The sequence below is a fragment of the Oncorhynchus mykiss genome, chromosome 5 (assembly GCF_013265735.2).
Source record: "Oncorhynchus mykiss isolate Arlee chromosome 5, USDA_OmykA_1.1, whole genome shotgun sequence".
NCBI lineage: Eukaryota > Metazoa > Chordata > Actinopteri > Salmoniformes > Salmonidae > Oncorhynchus > Oncorhynchus mykiss.
This window is the reverse complement of record NC_048569.1, coordinates 37,529,616-37,549,529: the sequence shown is the minus strand read 5'-3', so window position 1 is coordinate 37,549,529 and position 19,914 is coordinate 37,529,616. Positions and strand designations below refer to the sequence as shown.

Here is a 19,914-nt window from a genome sequence, read left to right as displayed (position 1 = left end):
CTTAGAGAGCTATTTATAACTTGTCAGAAATGTCCAGGTCAACTAGCCCATGTCAGACAACGTTTTTTTATTTTGTTTTTTAGCCCATGTATATTGTTGTAATTTTTTTTGTCACTCAAATAACACATGAAAACATATTAGACATGGCAAAATGTATAGAATTGCAAGTAAATCTGCTTTAAAAACGGCAAAGTTTTCTTTGCACCCCATGACAAAATGTGTAGAATTTCAGGAAATAAGCTTTGAACCTGCAAAATTCTCTCCACCAACAAGAGGGGTGTGAACAGTTTGTGTCATAAACAGTGCTTGTGCCCATAGAAATAGATGTGGCGTGTGAACGCTTGCGCGGCGTGGGAGACTTGTACACACTAGAGCTTAAAACATTACAATACTCATGTATGTTCCCTTAAAAGTTACAGTATCCGTACGGTAGGTATGAAAACAACATTTGACAAGGCTATTACGTTTGTGTTTGTTTATTGGACAACATGCATCCAGACATCATGTTTATAAATGTATATTTGATGTGGTGACAGGTACATATGTGCAATTACAGTGCATAGGATGAGATTACTGATGCTGAAAGAATGCCTTAGAAAGTTCAACCAAAGGCAACAACAGACAGTGCGAGGACACTTGAAGGTTCACATGAGAGGTCATTTCTATACACCATGTCCATACAGTATACAGTATATTGCGTTAGTTTTTATTTGCAAGACATTTGTTTCTGATAAGAAATACATTTGTTTGCAAGTTATGTTTCTATCAAGAATATTCAATCCCTAAAACATGTTATTCTGAAATTATTGATATGTGCATTTCCCCCCGCGTTTGGCACAAAGTATCAGAGCTGCACTATGTTTGACTTGATGAAAATCACAGTCACATATAGAGAACACAACTGCTTCATATGACAACACATTGAGGGATATGAAAAAACATCAGATCACTCTCAACAAACTGTACATTAACATATTCTCCTCATTAATGCAATGTAACATCGGTCATATACAATATCATTGCTTTACTATTTTTGTATGTATTGTCTATTACACTGGCTATTTCACATTTGCGCAAATGCATATAATGTCAAATAGTTATTTCTCATATATGAACAGATAACCGAGCAACCTTTTGTCACCCTCATCAAGGTAGACTATTGCAAGCCCTGTTCTTTTTCATTATTTGATATACTATTTTCTGGTATGATACAGACTTGATTCAGCTTGTGATAAAAAGAGCAAGAGAATATATATAGCATTTCATTAAAACGAGTTCAATTCTTCATATATGATAAGGAGAAAACATAGATTTCTAAAAAAGAAATATGACAAAAGATCAAAATGTCAAATTTAAGTACATGGAAATTAGCAGGTTACTAAATGTATTAGAATGATGTTTCAGTAAACCTGGGAATCATACATAAGAACCCTAATAAATAAAAAAAAGTAGATGTTTGCATTCTTGATATCTTGATCTTTGATATAAAGTATCTCTTCTTCCATTAAGAAAATAGAACCATGTAAAAATCTAAACAATAGCTTCATGTTGTTTTTGGTGGACCATGTCAAAAGCCAAACAAAAAACATGTTTAAATGTCCTTTGAAACTGTCTCCACATTCACAGAATAGAAATATTTACACAAAACGTTAATCTACGGTGTACTTTTTTGCAATAATAACTATCATTTGCATAATCATTTCAATAAGTACATCTGACTTTGAAGGTAAACACCACAGAGGAAGTACACAAATCATACTACGTGGTATTATTTACATGTACATGTGCTGTGTGTTTAGAAGGAGAATTGGGGTGAGCCAGCAATCGGAACAGTGACTCAAGAGATAGAGATTGGCAGATGCATCTCAGGTTTGCTGATGATAACTATTATTATCTGTGTCTACGAAATTCCCCAAAGGATATCTCTAAATTCCCCAAATGATATCTCCACATCTCTAAATTCCCCAAATGATATCTCCACAACTCTAAATTCCTTCTCTACAACAGGTAGGATACTTTCTTTAGAAACTGCCGTTGGTACTGCAGAGTTATGTTGTGTATGTACTGTGCATGTTCTTTATGTGCTGTTGAATACAAATGTATGCAGGGAAACAAACTCCGTTGGCTACGTGCTTTGTAAGGGCAGGCTGTAATGCCACATGATATACACTAGTAATGCCGATATGTTTCAGACAACATGGTTAGCAATAGAGCACAGACACTACAGCTTTACTCATTTATCTCATAGGAAATAGAAGGCTAATAAATTACCTTGTGAATGGTATAGGGCAACATTATGGTGAGTTGTATCAAAGAGATTGTATAATTTCTTAGTATTTGTTCTTTCTTTTTGTGTATGATACAGTGTGTGTTTGGTGGTAACCTTCAGAACATCTGAAACTAATGGTGAAGGGTGAACAAGACATTTTGTCCCTCAGGTTCCTGGCCTATATCCATTAGTCCAGTTGACAGTTTTGGTATCAGGGTGTTCAGTCTGTGTTTTGGCTCTAAATGGATCTCAGGACAGAATAGTCATTAAATATATGTATCTGAAAAAAATTACATGTTATTTTGGTTCCTATCTATCAGTTCAATTTGTCTATGCTTAGTCACTGGGTTGAGTGTGAAAGGATAACAAAGGAAACAACCCTTCTGGTAGTGGAGCTTTCTTTCTTTCTGGTAGACAGGGCTTTCTACTTCATACCTCTACGAAGCATCTGGTTAGCTGCAATAAGCATTACGCTGATGATAAATGCAAAGGCGAAGGCACAAATCAGGCTCTTCCGCACACATGTGTGCTTCTGTTGTGTTGGGCTGGCTGTGAAGATAGAGAGAAGGTCAGAGAGAGTTATATACTGGATATATAGATAGAGAGAACGTCAGAGCGAGAAAACGGCAGAGACAGATATGTACAGTTGAAGTCAGAAGTTTACATACACCTTAGACAAATACATTTAAACACCTTTTTTTATATACAAATGCTGACATTTAATCCTAGTAAAAATGCCCTGTCTTAGGTCAGTTAGGATCACCACTTTATTTTAAGAATGTGAAATCTCAGAATGATAGTAGAGAGAATGATTCATTTCAATTTTTATTTCTTTCATCACATTATCAGTGGGTCAGAAGTTTACATACACTCAATTAGTATTTGGTAGCATTGCCTTTACATTGTTTAACTTGGGTCAAACGATTTGGGTAGCCTTCTACAAGCTTCCCACAATAAGTTGGGTGAATTTTGGCCCATTCCTCCTGACAGAGTGTCACATTCTGACCTTAGTTCCTTTGTTTTGTCTTTGTTTTAGTATGGTCAGGGCGTGAGTTGGGGTGGGCAGTCTATGTTTGTTTTTCTATGTTGGTTTCTGAATTTGGCCTAGTATGGTTCTCAATCAGAGGCAGGTGTCGTTAGTTGTCTCTAATTGAGAATCATACTTAGGTAGCCTATTTCCACCTGGGTTTCGTGTGTGTTTGTTTTCAGTCTTTGTGTGTCTGCACCAGACAGAACTGTTTTGGTTGTTTCATTGTTATTCAGTGTTTAGTTTTGATTATTATTAAAAATCATAAACACTTACCACGCTGCACCTTGGTCCTCACCTTCTTCCACCAACGACAGCCGTTTCAGAAACACCCACCACCAAAGGACCAAGCAGCGTGGTAACAGGCAGCAGCAGCAGCGCTATAAGGAGGAATGGACATGGGAGGACATTCTGGACGGCAAGGGTTGCTACACATGGGAGGAGATCCTGGCTGGAAGGGATCGCCTCCCATGGGAACAGGTGGAGGCAGCCAGGAGAGCGGAGGCAGTAGCTAAAGGGAGCCAGCGCTTTGAGGGAACACGGCTGGCAAGGAAGCCCGAGAGGCAGCTGTCAATCGTTGTCCCTGATTGAGAACCATATTTAGGTAGCCTGTTTTCTATTGTGTTTCGTGGGTGATTGTTTTCTGTTTTCTGTTGTGTGTCTGCACCAGCCAGAACTATTTCCGTGTTCATTTAATAAATATGGACACATACCACGCTGCACCTTGGTCCTCACCTTCTTCCACCGACGACGACCTTTACACAAAGCTGGTGTAACTGAGCCAGGTTTGTAGGCCTCCTTGCTCGCACACGCGTTCTGCCCACGTGTTCTGCCCACATTTTCTATAGGATGGAGGTCAGGGCTTTGTGATGGCAACTCCAATACCTTGCCTTTGTTGACCTTAAGCCATTTTGCCACAACTTTGGAAGTATGCTTGGGGTCATTGTCCATTTGGAAGATCCATTTGCGACCAAGCTTCAACTGATGTCTTGAGATGTTGCTTCAGTATATCCACATAATTTCCTACCTCATCATGATGCCATCTATTTTGTGAAGGGCACCAGACCCTTTTGCAGCAAAGCACCCCCAACAACATGATTCTGCCACCCCCGTGCTTCACGGTTGGGATGGTGTTTTTCGGCTTGCAAGGCTCCCCCATTTTCCTCCAAACATAACGATGGTCATTATGACCAAACAGTCAAATGGAATTGTACCTGTGAATTTATTTCAAGAACTACCTTCATACCTTCGTGCCTCTTTGCTTGACATCATGGGAAAATCAAAATAAATCAGCCAAGACCTCAGAAAAACAATTGTAGACCTCCACAAGTCTGGTTCATCCTTGGGAGCAATTTCCAAACACCTGAAGGTACCACTTTCAACTGTACAAACAATAGTACGCATGTATAAACACCATGGGACCAAGCAGCCGTAATACTGCTCAGGAAGGAGACGCATTCTGTCTCCTAGAGATGAACATACTTTGGTGTGAATAGTGCAAATCAATCCCAGAACAACAGCAAAGGACCTTATGAAGATGCTGGACGAAACAGGTACCAAAGCATCTATATCCACAGTAAAACTAGTCCTATATCGAAGAAGCCACTGCTCCAAAACCGCCATAAAAAAGACAGACTACGGTTTGCAACTGCACATAGGGACAACGATCATAACTTTTGGAGAAATGTCCTCTGGTCTGATAAAACAAAAATAGAACTGTTTGGCCATAATGACCATCGTTATGTTTGGAGAAAATCGTGGGAGGCTTGCAAGCCGAAGAACACCATCCACGGGCGTGGCAGCATCATGTTGTGGGGGTGCTTCGCTGCAAGAGAGTCTGGTGCCCTTCACAAAATAGATGGCATCATGAGGAGGTAGGATATTATGTGGATGTATTGAAGCAACATCTCAAGATAAGTTAAAGCTTGGTCGCAAATGGATCTTCCAAATGGACAATGACCCCAAGCATACTTCCAGAGTTGAGGAAAAATGGCTTAAGGACAACAAAGGCAAGGTATTGGAGTTGCCATCACAAAGCCCTGACCTAAATCCTATAGAAAATGTGTGGGCAGAACTGAAAGCATGTGCGAGCAAGGAGGCCTACAAACCTGGCTCAGTTACACCAGCTCTGTCAGGAGGAATGGGCCAAAATTCACCCAACTTATTGTGGGAAGCTTGTGGAAGGCTACCTGAAATGTTTGACCCAAGTTAAACAATGTAAAGGCAATGCTATCAAATACTAATTGAGTGTCTGTAGAAACTTCTGACCCACTGGGAATGTGATGAAAGAAATAAAAATTGAAATGAATCATTCTCTCTACTATTATTCTGAGATTTCACATTCTTAAAATAAAGTGGTGATCCTAACTGACCTAAGACATGGCATTTTTACTAGGATTAAATGTCAGCATTTGTATATAAAAAAATTGTGTTTAAATGTATTTGGCTAAGGTGTATGTAAACTTCTGACTTCAACTGTAAGAGCAGCACAGCATTTTTTTATGGAAGTTTGTCCTGTCATTATCAGAGACTAAAAGATCAACACTAACCCTGATCGTTTGGTCAACTGTAAGCCGAGCAAAACACAACGAAGGGACAACCTACATCGGTCACACTTATTGATAGTGGTTGAAATCTCTTACTGTCAATGTCCACTTGGCACGCTTGACTGTCCAGGTGGCTCTCTTCGGTCATGATGATGTTCTCAATGTCTTTCATGGTGAGGTGGTCACAGAAGGTGTCATACAGTAGCCTCTTCAGCTCATCCACTGTCAGCTTCGACATGTCACACTGGGGGACACAGTACCAGACACAAACACTTGAGCACAGGTATCTGTCTGCATATCAATGTTTGAGCAAGGTTACACAGAGGAGCATTTCTATGTAAGACAACTGGAGGTGGTGCAAAGGTTTCTATCCCATCCCATCACCGACACAGTTGTGGTGAATACATTTCCATTAATGGATTATGTTATATCAAATTTCACACATTTCATTTAGAAAAACATACATTTTGATTAGCCTGGAGCTTTTTTAGATGTGTTGTTTGTACTGCTATAACATTTAAAATCATGAACAGCCTCCTGACTATTATGACATCCAATGTAATGATCCATTCATCACAGTGATGAAGAATTTAAACGATAAAGCAACTAATAAAGTGTTTGTTTTAATTGTTTGAACATGGCTCTGGAATAGACTCTCTCTCATTAATAAATTGAATAGAAATTTGAATCTCTGGGGAAAGCTTGCAACGGCAATTAGGAATATAATACGTGATGTCATAACCACAGTGGAATTGCCCTCTCTTTAATGATTATTTAGCTCCTATCATGTTTTTTATGGTAATTTTAATTAGACTGACTGTGGTTTATAATCACAAAAGCTTTGAAAGCCCTCAGGACAATCATCTCACTCCAATGAGGAAATATTAAGCCATAATTAGCTCTGATAAAGAAAGAGGAGAAGGAGGTAGATGAGTGGGGTGATAGCAGATACCTTCCAAAATACTGAGTCAAAGTCCGCCCCATGGAACTTATCAGGCATCCCAGCAGCAATAAGTTTAGGTCCAAGCAGTGCAACAAATTCCTCGAAGTCAACCTGGCCATCACCTGCAGGGATAGGAGTGTGGATATTTAGTCAATATGTCGGTCAGCCAGACACTTTTACACATGTAATGGAGCAAAGGCCTTATCTTGAATGATCTCAGTGAACAGCATTTAAAATTGTGTGTGTTTGTGATTCACCATCCATGTCCAGCCTTTGGATAATGATCTCCAGCTCCACCTCATTGGGCATGTATCCCAGTGACCGCATAGCCACCCCCAACTCCTGCTTTGAGATGTATCCGTTTCCATCTCGGTCAAACACCTTGAAGGCTTCACGGATCTCTGTGGAGAAATGAAGGAACGAAACTCAGATAGGAGGATTGAGACTAGTCTGATGTACTAATGCACTGATAATGGGAAGTTCAGATTTCCCCACCACACAACATAGCTGTCCTGACCTTTCAAACTACCCACAGATAACTGTTAATAAGGCTCAGACTTAGAGTAAGGTGGCTTTAGGTTCATATCTTATTGCAGCTAGTTGGCTGATATTTATATTGCTCAGCTGAATTTGTAGAGCTTTAAATCTCTGAGTGTGTATTTGCATCAAACAGCAGAGAGACAGGAAGTTTTGCATATTTGATGCCAACTGTACCTTTTTCACTTCAAACAGAATACTTTAGCACATGATGAGAGGCTACAAGCCTATTAGCAGTAGCTAGGGGGTTTGGAATAGTTTCCATACCAGATCTTAGAGGAAATAAACAAAATCCTTATCAAAATGGTAAAGGGCTTGATAAGTTTGTTTAGATCAGGTGTGAAATATCCTTGACCTGGAGTTTACCTAGATACAGTACATCACTATTGAGAAATGTGTGCATAAGAAGATCCACAAATAAAGGCTGAGCCTGAGCAGGACAGGGAAACACAACAGATAATAAGGTGAGGGCCTTCCAGAATCAGCTAGTACAAAGTGAGCAAATTATTTTACATTTTATTTTATTTCACCTTTATTTAACCAGGTAGGCCAGTTGAGAACAAGTTCTCATTTACAACTGCAACCTGGCCAAGATAAAGCAAAGCAGTACGACAAAAACAACAACACAGAGTTACACATAAACAAACGTACGGTCAATAACACAACAGAAAAATCTATGTACAGTGTGTGCAAATGTAGAAGAGTAGGGAGGTAGGCAATAAATAGACCGTGGAGGCAAAATAATTACAATTTAGCTGTAAGGGGTGCGTAACTGGTGGCAGGGAAGTCAGACACAGGAGAGCAGAACTAGGTAATAGCAGGAGCAGTTTAATTACAAAACCAACGGCATCAAGAAAATAACAACATGGGTACAAAACCCGACGCGCACCAGTCAACATGTGCACAAGCACTTACAACAAACAATACCACACAAAGACATGGGGGGAACAGAGGGTTAAATACACAACACGTAATGAGGGAATAAAAATCAGGTGTGTGGGAAAACAAGACAAAACAAATGGAAAATGAAAAATGGATCGGCGATGGCTAGAAGACCGGTGACGTCGACCACAGAACACCGCCCGAACAAGGAGAGGAACCAACTTCAGCAAAAGTTGTGACATTAGCATTAACACTGGAGTGATAGATGTGCAGATGATGTTGTGCAAGTAGAGATATATACTGGGGTGCAAAAGAGCAAGAGGGTAAGTAATAATATGTGGATGAGGTAGTTGGGTGTGCTATTTACAGATTGGCTGTGTACAGGTACAGTGATCGCTAAGCTGCTCTGACAGCTGATGCTTAAAGTTAGAAAGGTTTTGAGAATGACACAAATATTAATTTCCACAAGGTTTGTTGCTTCAGTGTCTTTAGATATTTTTCACAAGTGTCAAAGGCTTTTATTGACAATTACATGAAGTTGATGCAAAGAGTCAATATTTGCAGTGTTGACCCTTCTTTTTCAAGACCTCTGCAATCCACCCTGGCATGCTGTCAATTAACTTCTGGGCCACATCCTGACTGATGGCAGCCCATTCTTGCAAAGTCAATGCTTGGAGTTTGTCAGAATTTGTGGGTTTTTGTTTGTCCACCAGCCTCTTGAGGATTGACCACAAGTTCTCAATGGGATTAAGGTCTGGGGACTTTCCTGGCCATGGACCCAAACTATCGATGTTTTGTTCCCAGAGCCACTTAGTTATCACTTTTGCCTCATGGCAAGGTTCTCCATCATGCTGGAAAAGGCATTGTTCGTCACCAAACTGTTCCTGGATGGTTGGGAGTAGTTGCTCCCGGAGGATGTGTTGGTACCATTCTTTATTCATGGCTGTGTTCTTAGGCAAAATTGTGAGTGAGCCCACTCCCTTGGCTGAGAAGCAACCCCACACCTGAATGGTCTTAGGATGCTTTACTGTTGGTATGACACAGGACTGATGGTAGCGCTCACCTTGTGAGCTTTTTTCCGGATGCCCCAAACAATCGGAAAGGGGATTCATCAGAGAAAATGACTTTACCCCAGTCCTCAGCAGTCCCTGTACCTTTTGCAGAATATCAGTCTGTCCCTGATGTTTTTCCTGGAGAGAAGTGGCTTCTTTGCTGCCCTTCTTGACACCAGGCCATCCTCCAAAAGTCTTCACCTCACTGTGCATGCAGATGCACTCACACCTGCCTGCTGCCATTCCTGAGCAAGCTCTGTACTGGTGGTGCCCCGATCCCGCAGCTGAATCAACTTTAGGAGACGGTCCTGGCGCTCGCTGGACTTTCTTGTGCGCCCTGAAGCCTTCTTCACAACTCTCCTTGAAGTTCTTGATGATCCAATAAATGGTTGGTTTAGGTGCAATCTTACTGGCAGCAATATCCCTGCCTGTGAAGCCCTTTTTGTGCAAAGCAATGCTGATGGTGCGTGTTTCCTTGCAGGTAACCATGATTGACAGAGGAAGAACAATGATTCCAAGCACCACCCTCCTTTGAAGCTTCCAGTCTGTTATTCAAACTCAATCAGCATGACAGAGTGATCTCCAGCCTTGTCCTCGTCAACACTCACACCTGTGTTAACGAGAGAATCACTGACATTATGTCAACTGGTCCTTTTGTGGCAGGGCTGAAATGCAGTGGAATTTTTTTTTTTTTGGTATTCAGTTCATTTGCATGGCAAAGAAGGACTTTGTAATTAATTGCAATTCATCTGATCACTCTTCATAACATTCTGGAGTAAATGCCATCACACAAACTGAGACAGCAGACTGTGAAAATGAATATTTGTGTCATTCTCAAAACATTTGGCCACGACTGTACATCCAGTTTGCTGAGTAGAGTGTTGGAGGTTATTTTGTAAATGACATCGCCGAAGTCAAGTATGGGTAGGATAGTCCGTTTTATGAGGGTATGTTTGGCATTATGAATGAAGGAGGCTTTGTTGTGAAATAGGAAGCAGATTCTAGATTTAATTTTGGATTGGAGATGCTTGATGTGACTCTGGAAGAAAAGTTTACAGTCTAATCAGACACCTAGGTATTTGTAGTTGTCCACATATTCTAGGTCAGAACCGTCCAGAGAAGTGATGCTCGTCGGGCAGGAGGGTGCGGGCAGCATTCGGTTGAAGAGCATGCACTTAGTTTTACTAGCATTTCAAAGCAGTTGGAGGCCACGGAAGGAGTGTTGTATGGCATTGAAGCTCGTTTGGAGGTTTGTTGGCACAGTGTCCAAAGAAGGGCCAGATGTATACAGAATGGTGTCGTCTGTGTAGAGGTGGATCAGAGAATCTCCAACAGCAAGAGCGACATCGTTGATATATATACAGAGAAACGAATCGTCCCGAGAATTTAACCCCCATAGAGACTGCCAGAGGTCCGGAAAACATGCCTTCCGATTTGACACACTGAACTCTATCTGAGAAGTAGTTGGTGAACCAGGCGAGGCAATTATGAATACATCAAATCAAATCAAATCAAATGTATTTATAAAGCCCTTCTTACATCAGCTGATATCTCAAAGTACTGTACAGATACCCAGCCTAAAACCCAAACAGCAAGCAATGCAGGTATAGAAGTATGGTGTAGAAGGTGTAGAAGCATACATTCATATCAGATTTCAGCACACCAAACTTCAACAATACTGTGCTCAAATGAGGTATACAAATGAAATCAAAACGCTATACTAAATCTGTACACAATCCATGCAAATTGTGCATAGGCTGTTTTCCCTCAACTTGTGCCAATTTAAATCCACATTTGTTGGCAAATAAGCCTTCTAGTGCAAAATAGGTTTTAAATATTGCAGTTACTTAATTTAACAAGACTCAACGGGTTTGAAAACGACTAACTGCAAAGTGGAGCATGTGTTTCGAGGAACTGGATTCTATATTCCCCTGCTGAATGCATAATCCAGGTTATTTAGACAGTAACCCAATTGTATGTTTACTGTGAAACAATGAGCAACTGAGTGGCCATAGGCCATTTATATTTAGTGAGCTGAGACAAAGTCAGAAGGATTTGGCTTGTGGGATCAATCATCAAATACCTCCACAGCATCCACTATAAAACATGCATGGGGTCTGATTTACAATGTAATGAAGTAATTAGACACCACAAACTCAGTTCCATTTGACAGGAGAATGGTAATAGTAATAGTAATAGCATGCAAACAAATTAGTCGAGACTCCCATTACTTTAGTTGTGATGAATACTTTGAGCACTTGCATTCATGTGTTAACCTTCCGTTAAATGTTTGCAATTGATAAAAGGCATATCAGAACCTATTTTGTGTACTGAGGACTGAAAAGAAATGTGTCTGTGTTTCCCTAACCATAGGCAGAGCGCCAACTATTCTGCGGACAGGGTCAGACTGACCTTACTGCTCTGGGACACAACAGCAGGATCAAGACAAATCACACGTTACAATTACAGTGAGTGCTTTTATAGCAAACTGTTATGCTTCCCAGAAAGCACATCAAAGGAAAACTATGACTAATGATTTTTATAATAGTCAAATCAATGAGTAAGTTGTTTTGATAGCTATTGTTCAGTTTTCACATCCTATGTACGATGGAGAGTAATATGCCATTGCCAAGGTTATCTTTTTCCGTACACTCTTAGAAAGAAAGGTACTATCTACAACCTAAAACAGTTCTTTGACTGTCCCCATAGGAGAACCCTTTGAAGAACACTTTTTGGTTCCAGGTGTAACCGGTGTGAAATGGCTAGCTAGTTAGTGGGGTGCGCGCTAATAGCATTTCAATTGGTTACGTCACTCGCTCTGAGGCCTTTAAGTAGTGTTTTCCCTTGCTCTCCAAGGGCCGTGGATTTCGTGGAGCGATAGGTAACAATGCTGAGGGTGTCAGTTGTTGATGTATGCAGAGGGTTGCTGGTTCGAGCCAAGGTAGTGGTGAGGAGAGAGATGGAAGCAAACTGTTACACAGGTAGAGCCCTTTTGGGTCTGGGTAGAAGTATTTTAGGTTCCATGTAAAACCCCTTCACAGAGAATTCTTCATGAAACCCTAAAGAGTTCTACCTGGAACCAAAAACAGTTACACCTGAGCCTGAACCCTTTTTGGTTCCAGGTAGAACTCCTTTGGGTTCCATGTAAAACCCTTTCCACAGAGAATTCTACATGAAACCCCAAAAAGTTCTACCTGGAACTAAAAACAGTTCCACCTGGAACCAAAAAGGGTTATTATACCCGTATTATACCCCTCCTGTCTCAGCCTCCAGTATTTGTGCTGCAGTAGTTTATGTGTCGGGGGGCTAGGGTCAGTTTGTTATATCTGGAGTACTTCTCCTGTCCTATTCGGTGTCCTGTGTGAATTTAAGTATGCTCTCTATAATTCTCTCTTTCTCTCTTTCTTTCTCTCTCTCGGAGGACCTGAACCCTAGGACCATGCCTCAGGACTACCTGACATGATGACTCCTTGCTGTCCCCAGTCCACCTGGCCGTGCTGCTGCTCCAGTTTCAACTGTTCTGCCTTATTATTATTGGACCATGCTGGTCATTTATGAACATTTGAACATTTTGGCCATGTTCTATTATAATCTCCACCTGGCACAGCCAGAAGAGGACTGGCCACCCCACATAGCCTGGTTCCTCTCTAGGTTTCTTCCTAGGTTTTGGCCTTTCTAGGGAGTTTTTCCTAGCCACCGTGCTTCTACACCTGCATTGCTTACTGTTTGGGGTTTTAGGCTGGGTTTCTGTACAGCACTTTGAGATATCAGCTGATGTACAAAGGGCTATATAAATGAATTTGATTTGATTTTTGATTTGATTTATTCTATGGGGACAGCCGAGTGTACCAAGTAGTTTTATGGATTTCTCTACTCTTGGCTGTATAAGGAAGGTTGATACAAATACCAGGGCCTCATTGTAATAAACAGTTTGTGATAATAATGAGGTTTTCACCACATACAATGATAGAGATAGGCGGTTAAAACAATAAAAGGAGTGGCTCAATAGCTTGCGTTGACAGTCCTTTGACAATAAAATCATTGTTTAGTGTGTTCTCTTGGAAGCAGACAGCTAGGCTGATGTTTGTTTATTTTTCATCTCCCTCCTTTGTGGCTCTGTTTGTTGGCTCTGTTTGATCTGCTGTCAGGTTATCACCTTTGTCTTTCCTTCATCATCTCACTGAAAGAGAGATCCCCCCCTCCTCCTCCTCCCTCACAAGTCTCACATAACCCTATTTGGGATTTCAAGTCTTTGCATCAGTCAGACTGACATCCCATGAGCTCTAACAGAGAGATGGGGTCACATCTCCCTGGCCATCAGACATCATTCAGCCCTGCTCATTGCCTCACAACAATAATAGCAACCAATGTCCTACTTCCACCTGACCAATGGGTGTGATTGAACAATTGTCTCATAGCTCATATAGTGCCAACTCTTGTTGTCATTTACTGTTGAGATATGATGCCATCAGAATGACAAATGCAACACCCCTTGGAGTGTTGTGGCTGTAGAGACAGTCACCAGTGACTGACTGTTATGTGGGCAGCAATAAATCACTTATTTTTGTTTGTACTTCTTTACTATTTCAGCACAGCCCCACTGATCTACACATATCTTGATATGTTCATTGACAAATACTGAATATAAAGGTATGATTTTGCCAGCCAGTGACCTTGGAGTGACCTTGGCTCTTTGTCAGATATGATTAGGAATGAGTTATTAATGAGTGAGAGAGGTTGAGGGTCATAGATTCTTGACTAGGACCACCTTCTTGGAAAACGAGTTTGTAATTTTGATTTGTCTTAGTTCTTCATTAAATGTCAAGGGTATGGCCACCGCATTGGTCCTGTTCCAAGAAGAGTTACACTTGAACGCCTTTTAGGTTCCTTGGCATATCCTGATTTAATTTCAAACGTCATTTTTTGCAAAGTTAGTTCCAAAGTTAGCTTAAGCTGTAGAGGTATTGAGTTAAAGTCATGGTCTGTTGCTTCAAGAACGTAAAATGACAAAGTCTAGCTTGCTGCCTGCGCCTGTCAATTTTTTTTCAAAGTCATTGCACAGCTGCAGATCATTGACTGTCTCATGAAGTCTCATGTCGTCTACAATTATTAATGCTCACAGTACAAGTCTGATCTTTGGAATTGCTGACATTCCTGAGCAGTGACAGCACTATGAATACGCACCAAACCACATTCCATTATTGTAGAATTCATTTACTTCCACCTGGAAGTCACTTAAAAAAAGATTCCAATCTAGATGTGTATTAAAATCTACTCGATCAATCTGCTCTTTATTGAATAGAGCAGAAATAAACCATTTATGGTGTAGCAAGCCCAGAAAGGGGATCTCGACAGGGGTCTGTCTGCGCCGTTCCCCTTGAAAAACAAGATAACCTCTGAGCCTGAGCTCTAGTCTTCCCCAGTGCCTCAGGACCATTGGTTCTCTCTCTGAGAAGGACAGTTTTTTTCTGCTCATCTGTCTCACTCGGCTTGTAGCTCTTGTATGGGCGATATAGCTGTATTCTGCACTGTCCCTAATGCTTTCCCAACCGATGACTAATGACAATGAAACCAAAATGGAAAAAAAATAGCTAGACTGTGTGGAGCCAACTGACTGATAATGGTTTTTATATGGTCGTCAAATATTTAAAAGCCTCTTTGGTTGTGCATACATCTATCAAAGATTAAATTACTTTATTCACAGCCATCTCACTGTATTTGCTGAAGCTGGTGTCAGATATATTTTTTATAGAGACCTCCCACTGTGCACAAGCTGGTGGAATCAACATTTTTCAACATAGTTTGTCAAGTATTGTGACATGTAATCTACGTGAAAAATACATATGATTTGTAAAAGGTAATCAATTGTTGTTTTTGAGGGTGACATTTCATCATGGCAACCACATTTCAACACAAACATACTTTATATAGAATATGTTTGTTACACCCTGATTTGTTTCACTTGTCCGTGTGCTTGTCTCCACCCCCTCAGGGGTTGCCCATTTTCCCCATTATCCCCTGGGTACTTATACCTGTGTTCTCTGTTTGTCTGTTGCCAGTTTGTTTTGTTTCGTCAAGACTACCAGGCGTTTTACCTCTGTTCCTAATTTATTGATTGTTCCTGGTTTTCCCGGTTTTGACCTTTTCTGCCCGCACTGACCCTGAGCCTGTCTGACGTCCTGTACCTTTGCCCCACTACTCTGGATTACCGACTCCTGCCTGCCTTGACCTGTCGTTTGCCTGCCCCCGTTGCTGTAATAAACATTGTTACTTCAACACAGTCTGCATTTGGGTCTTACCTGAAACGTGATAATGTCGAATTATTTGTACGTTTAAAATAACATCAGATCTTCAACTTTAAATCCACTATGAAAAAATATTTAAAAAAATAGGCTGGGTGGGCAGCACCTTCTCCTGGAGAATTGATCTACAGTGCCTTGCAAAAGTATTCACCCCACTTGGCATTTTTCCTATTTTGTTGCATTTCAACCTGTAATTTAAATGTAGATTTATTTGGATTTCATGTAATGGACATGCACAAAATAGTCAAAATTGGTGAAGTGACATGGAAAAAATAACTTGTTTAAACATTTTTTTTTTAAATTGAAAAGTGGTGCGTGCATATGTATTCACCCAATTTGCTATGAAACCTACCTAAATAAGATCTGGTGCAACCAATTACCTTCAAAAGTCATATAATTAGTTAAATAAAGAGATGATCTGTCACATGATCTCAGTACATACAGTGGGGCAAAAAAGTCTTTAGTCAGCCACCAATTGTGCAAGTTCTCCCACTTAAAAAGATGAGAGAGGCCTGTAATTTTCATCATAGGTACACTTCAACTTCAACACTTAAAAAAAAAAATCCAGAAAATCACATTGTAGGACTTTTCATGAATTTATTTGCAAATTATGGTGGAAAATAAGTATTTGGTCAATAACAAAAGTTTATCTCAATACTTTGTTTTATACCCTTTGTTGGCAATGACAGAGGTCAAACGTTTTCTGTAAGTCTTCACAAGGTTTTCACACACTGTTGCTGGTATTTTGGCCCATTCCTCCATGCAGATCTCCTCTAGAGCAGTGATGGTTTGGGGCTGTTGCTGGGCAACATGGACTTTCAACTCCCTCCAAAGATTTTCTATGGGGTTGAGATCTGGAGAATGGCTAGGCCACTCCAGGACCTTGAAATGCTTCTTACGAAGCCACTCCTTCGTTGCCCGGGCGGTGTGTTTGGGATCATTGTCATGCTGAAAGACCCAGCCCCGTTTCATCTTCAATGCCCTTACTGATGAAAGGAGGTTTTCACTCAAAATCTCAAGATACATGGCCCCATTCATTCTTTCCTTCACACAGATCAGTCGTCCTGGTCCCTTTGCAGAAAAACAGCCCCAAAGCATGATGTTTCCACCCCCATGCTTCACAGTAGCTATGATGTTATTTGGATGCAACTCAGCATTCCTTGCCCTCCAGTTGAGTTTTTCCCAAAAAGTTATATTTTGGTTTCATCTGACCATATGACATTCTCCCAATCTTCTTCTGGATCATCCAAATGCTCTCTAGCAAACTTCAGACGGGCCTGGACATGCACTGGCTTAAGCAGGGGGACACATCTGGCACTGCAGGATTTGAGACCCTGGCGGCGTACTGTGTTACTGATGGTAGGCTTTGTTACTTTAGTCCCAGCTCTCTGCAGGTCATTCACTAGGTCCCCCCGTGTGGTTCTGGGATTTTTGCTCACCGTTCTTGTGATCATTTTGACCCCACGGGGTGAGATCTTGCGTGGAGCCCCAGATCGAGGGAGATTATCAGTGGTCTTGTATGTCTTCCATTTCCTAATACTTGCTCCCACAGTTGATTTCTTCAAACCAAGCTGCTTACCTATTACAGATTCAGTCTTCCCAGCCTGGTGCAGGTCTACAATTTTGTTTCTGGTGTCCTTTGACAGCTCTTTGGTCTTGGCCATAGTGGAGTTTGGAGTGTGACTGTTTGAGGTTGTGGACAGGTGTATTTTATACTGATAACAAGTTCAAACAGGTGCCATTAATACAGGTAACGAGTGGAGGACAGAGGAGCCTCTTAAAGAAGAAGTTACAGGTCTGTGAGAGCCAGAAATCTTGCATGTTTGTAGGTGACCAAATACTTATTTTCCACCATACTTTGCAAATAAATTCATGAAAAATCCTACAATGTGATTTTCTGGATTTTTTCAAATGTTCTCTGTCATAGTTGAAGTGTACCTATGATGAAAATTACAGGCCTCTCTCATCTTTTTAAGTGGGAGAACTTGCACAATTGGTGGCTGACTAAATACGTTTTTGCCCCACTGTATACACCTGTTCTGAAAGGCCCCAGAGCCTGCAACACCACTAAGCAAGGGGCACCACCAAGCAAGCAGCACCATGAAGACCAAGGAGCACTCCAAACAGGTCAGGGACAAAGTTGCAGAGAATTACAGCTCAGGGTTGGGTTATTAAAAATATCAGAAACTTTGACCATCCCACGGAGCACCATTATTAAAAAATTAAAAAAATATGTCACCACAACAAACCTGCCTAGAGAAGGCCACCCACCAAAACTCACGGACCAGGCAAGGAGGGTATTAATTAGCGAGGCAACAAAGAGACCAAAGATAAAACTGAGGGAGCTGCAAAGCTCCACAGCTGAGATTGGAGTATCTGTCCATAGGACCACTTTAAGCCGTACACTCCACAGAGCTGGGCTTTACGGAAGAGTGGCCAGAAAAAAAGCCATTGCTTAAAGAAAAAAATGAGCAAACGCGTTTGGTGTTCACCAAAAGGCATGTGGGAGTCTCCCCAAACATATGGAAGAAGGTACTCTGGTTAGATGAGACTAAAAGGGCTTTTTTGGCCATCAAGGAAAATGCTATGTCTAGTGCAAACCCAACACCTCTCATCACCCCGAGAACACCATCCCCAAGGTGAAGCATGGTGGTGGTAGCATCATGCTGTGGGGGTGTTTTTATCGACAGGGACTGGGAAACTAGTCAGAATTGAAGGAATGATGGATGGCACTAAATACAGGGAAATTCTTGAGGGAAACCTGTTTCAGTCTTCAAGAGATTTGAGACTTGGACAGAGGTTCACCTTCCAGCAGGACAATGACCCTAAGCATATTGCTATAACAACACTTGAGTGTTTTAAGGGGAAACATTTAAATGTCTTGGAATGGCCTAGTCAAAGCCCAGACTTCAATCCAATTGAGAATCTGTGGTGTGACTTAAAGATTGCTGTACATCAGCGGAACCCATCCAACTTGAAGGAGCTGGAGCAGTTTTGCCTTGAAGAATGGGCAAAAATCCCAGTGGCTAAATGTGCCAAGCATATAGAGACACACCCCAAGAGACTTGCAGCTGTAATTGCTGCGGGCTGAATAGTTATGCACACTCAAGTTTTCTGTTTTTTTGTCTTATTTCTTGTTTGTTTCACAATAAATAAATAAAAAATGCTTCATCAAAGTCGTAGGCATGTTGTGTAAATCAAATGATACAAACTCCCCAAAAAATCTATTTTAATTCCATGTTGTAAGGCAAAAAAATAGGAAAAATGCCAAGGGGGTGAATACTTTCACAAGCCACTATATCTACAGCTACCATTTAGTCTCCCATCCAGGGTTTTATCCAAGAACAACCTTGCTTATTTGTCACTGTCTATTACCAATGTGCTATTGTGAGAATAATTGTTGAGCGATCTCCACCCCAAATAAATAGATTCACTGTTGCTATCAAAGTCATTCCAAAGGGTAGGTTCAACGTAATAAATTAAATGTGACCGACCATACTTTCTCACTCATACAGTATATCATCAATGATGCTGTTTAGGCCTATATAGCAATTGCAGTCATCCACAGCTATTCAGCTAAATTCAACCCAGAATTCACAAAAAAAATAGACAAAAAATAGGCCTAGGGTTTCAAGCTCTGGTTGATTTCAGATTAAAATAAAAGTTAAAGAATGGGATTAAGCCAGTGACTCAGATGGAACTATCCAAGCAGTAGATACATCTCCTTTAAATGTTGATATTTGGTTGAGTTATCAACCAAACACAATTCAATCCTACTTTTGCAATACAGTAAATAGCATAAAGTTAAGGCTATCTTGCAAACTAATTTAACATTCAACCTTAAAATGAGTAACACATCCATGGCCACATTTTGAGGTTACTGTAACTTAAAATGTCTTACGTAATCTTATAAAGTGTGTGAGTAAGGGCCTTAAAACGGCTGTGTACATGTTTAAGACAGCATGCATTGGTCATCACAGCTCTGGAGAGATTTTCACAATTGCTGTAATAATCCCAGAATCTCGAACGGCATTGATCACATGTAATCTCAACTGCAATCCAGGTCATTTGGTTCTGATATTAGATTAAGCACAGTGATAACAGAATCTGTTGTATAATCAAACAAAATAGCTGACATTGTTTTCCCATTTGAACTTTACTGTGCTTTTAATTTGTTGAAAGTGCAGTGATTGACATTTGGGTTACAACTAACCTAAAAACCAGACATTGTTTTTCCATTGGAATTTGGTTGTGCTTTTAGATAGTGACAACACATTGGTAATTCAACTAACTTTTGGCTGTCTTTCTGAGTGGGTGAATATAGGTTGTAATCTCATTGAATAACGTCTCAACCAA

At 40.7% G+C, this 19,914-nt stretch overlaps 1 protein-coding gene across 1 annotated transcript in view; it reads right to left on the bottom strand.

Moving 5' to 3' along the window:
* Window positions 1–460: 460 nt before the first annotated feature.
* LOC110523748 (calcium-binding protein 7) overlaps window positions 461–19,914 on the bottom strand; it is a 28,525-nt gene continuing 9,071 nt past the window's right edge. Inside the window, exons 2-5 of the mRNA XM_021602716.2 lie at window positions 7,043–7,186; window positions 6,795–6,907; window positions 5,939–6,086; window positions 461–2,818 (exon numbers count right to left, since the gene is read on the bottom strand). Coding sequence (XP_021458391.1) covers window positions 2,694–2,818; window positions 5,939–6,086; window positions 6,795–6,907; window positions 7,043–7,186 — 530 coding nt within the window. The 3' untranslated portion in view covers window positions 461–2,693. The remainder of the gene's footprint in view (window positions 2,819–5,938; window positions 6,087–6,794; window positions 6,908–7,042; window positions 7,187–19,914) is intronic.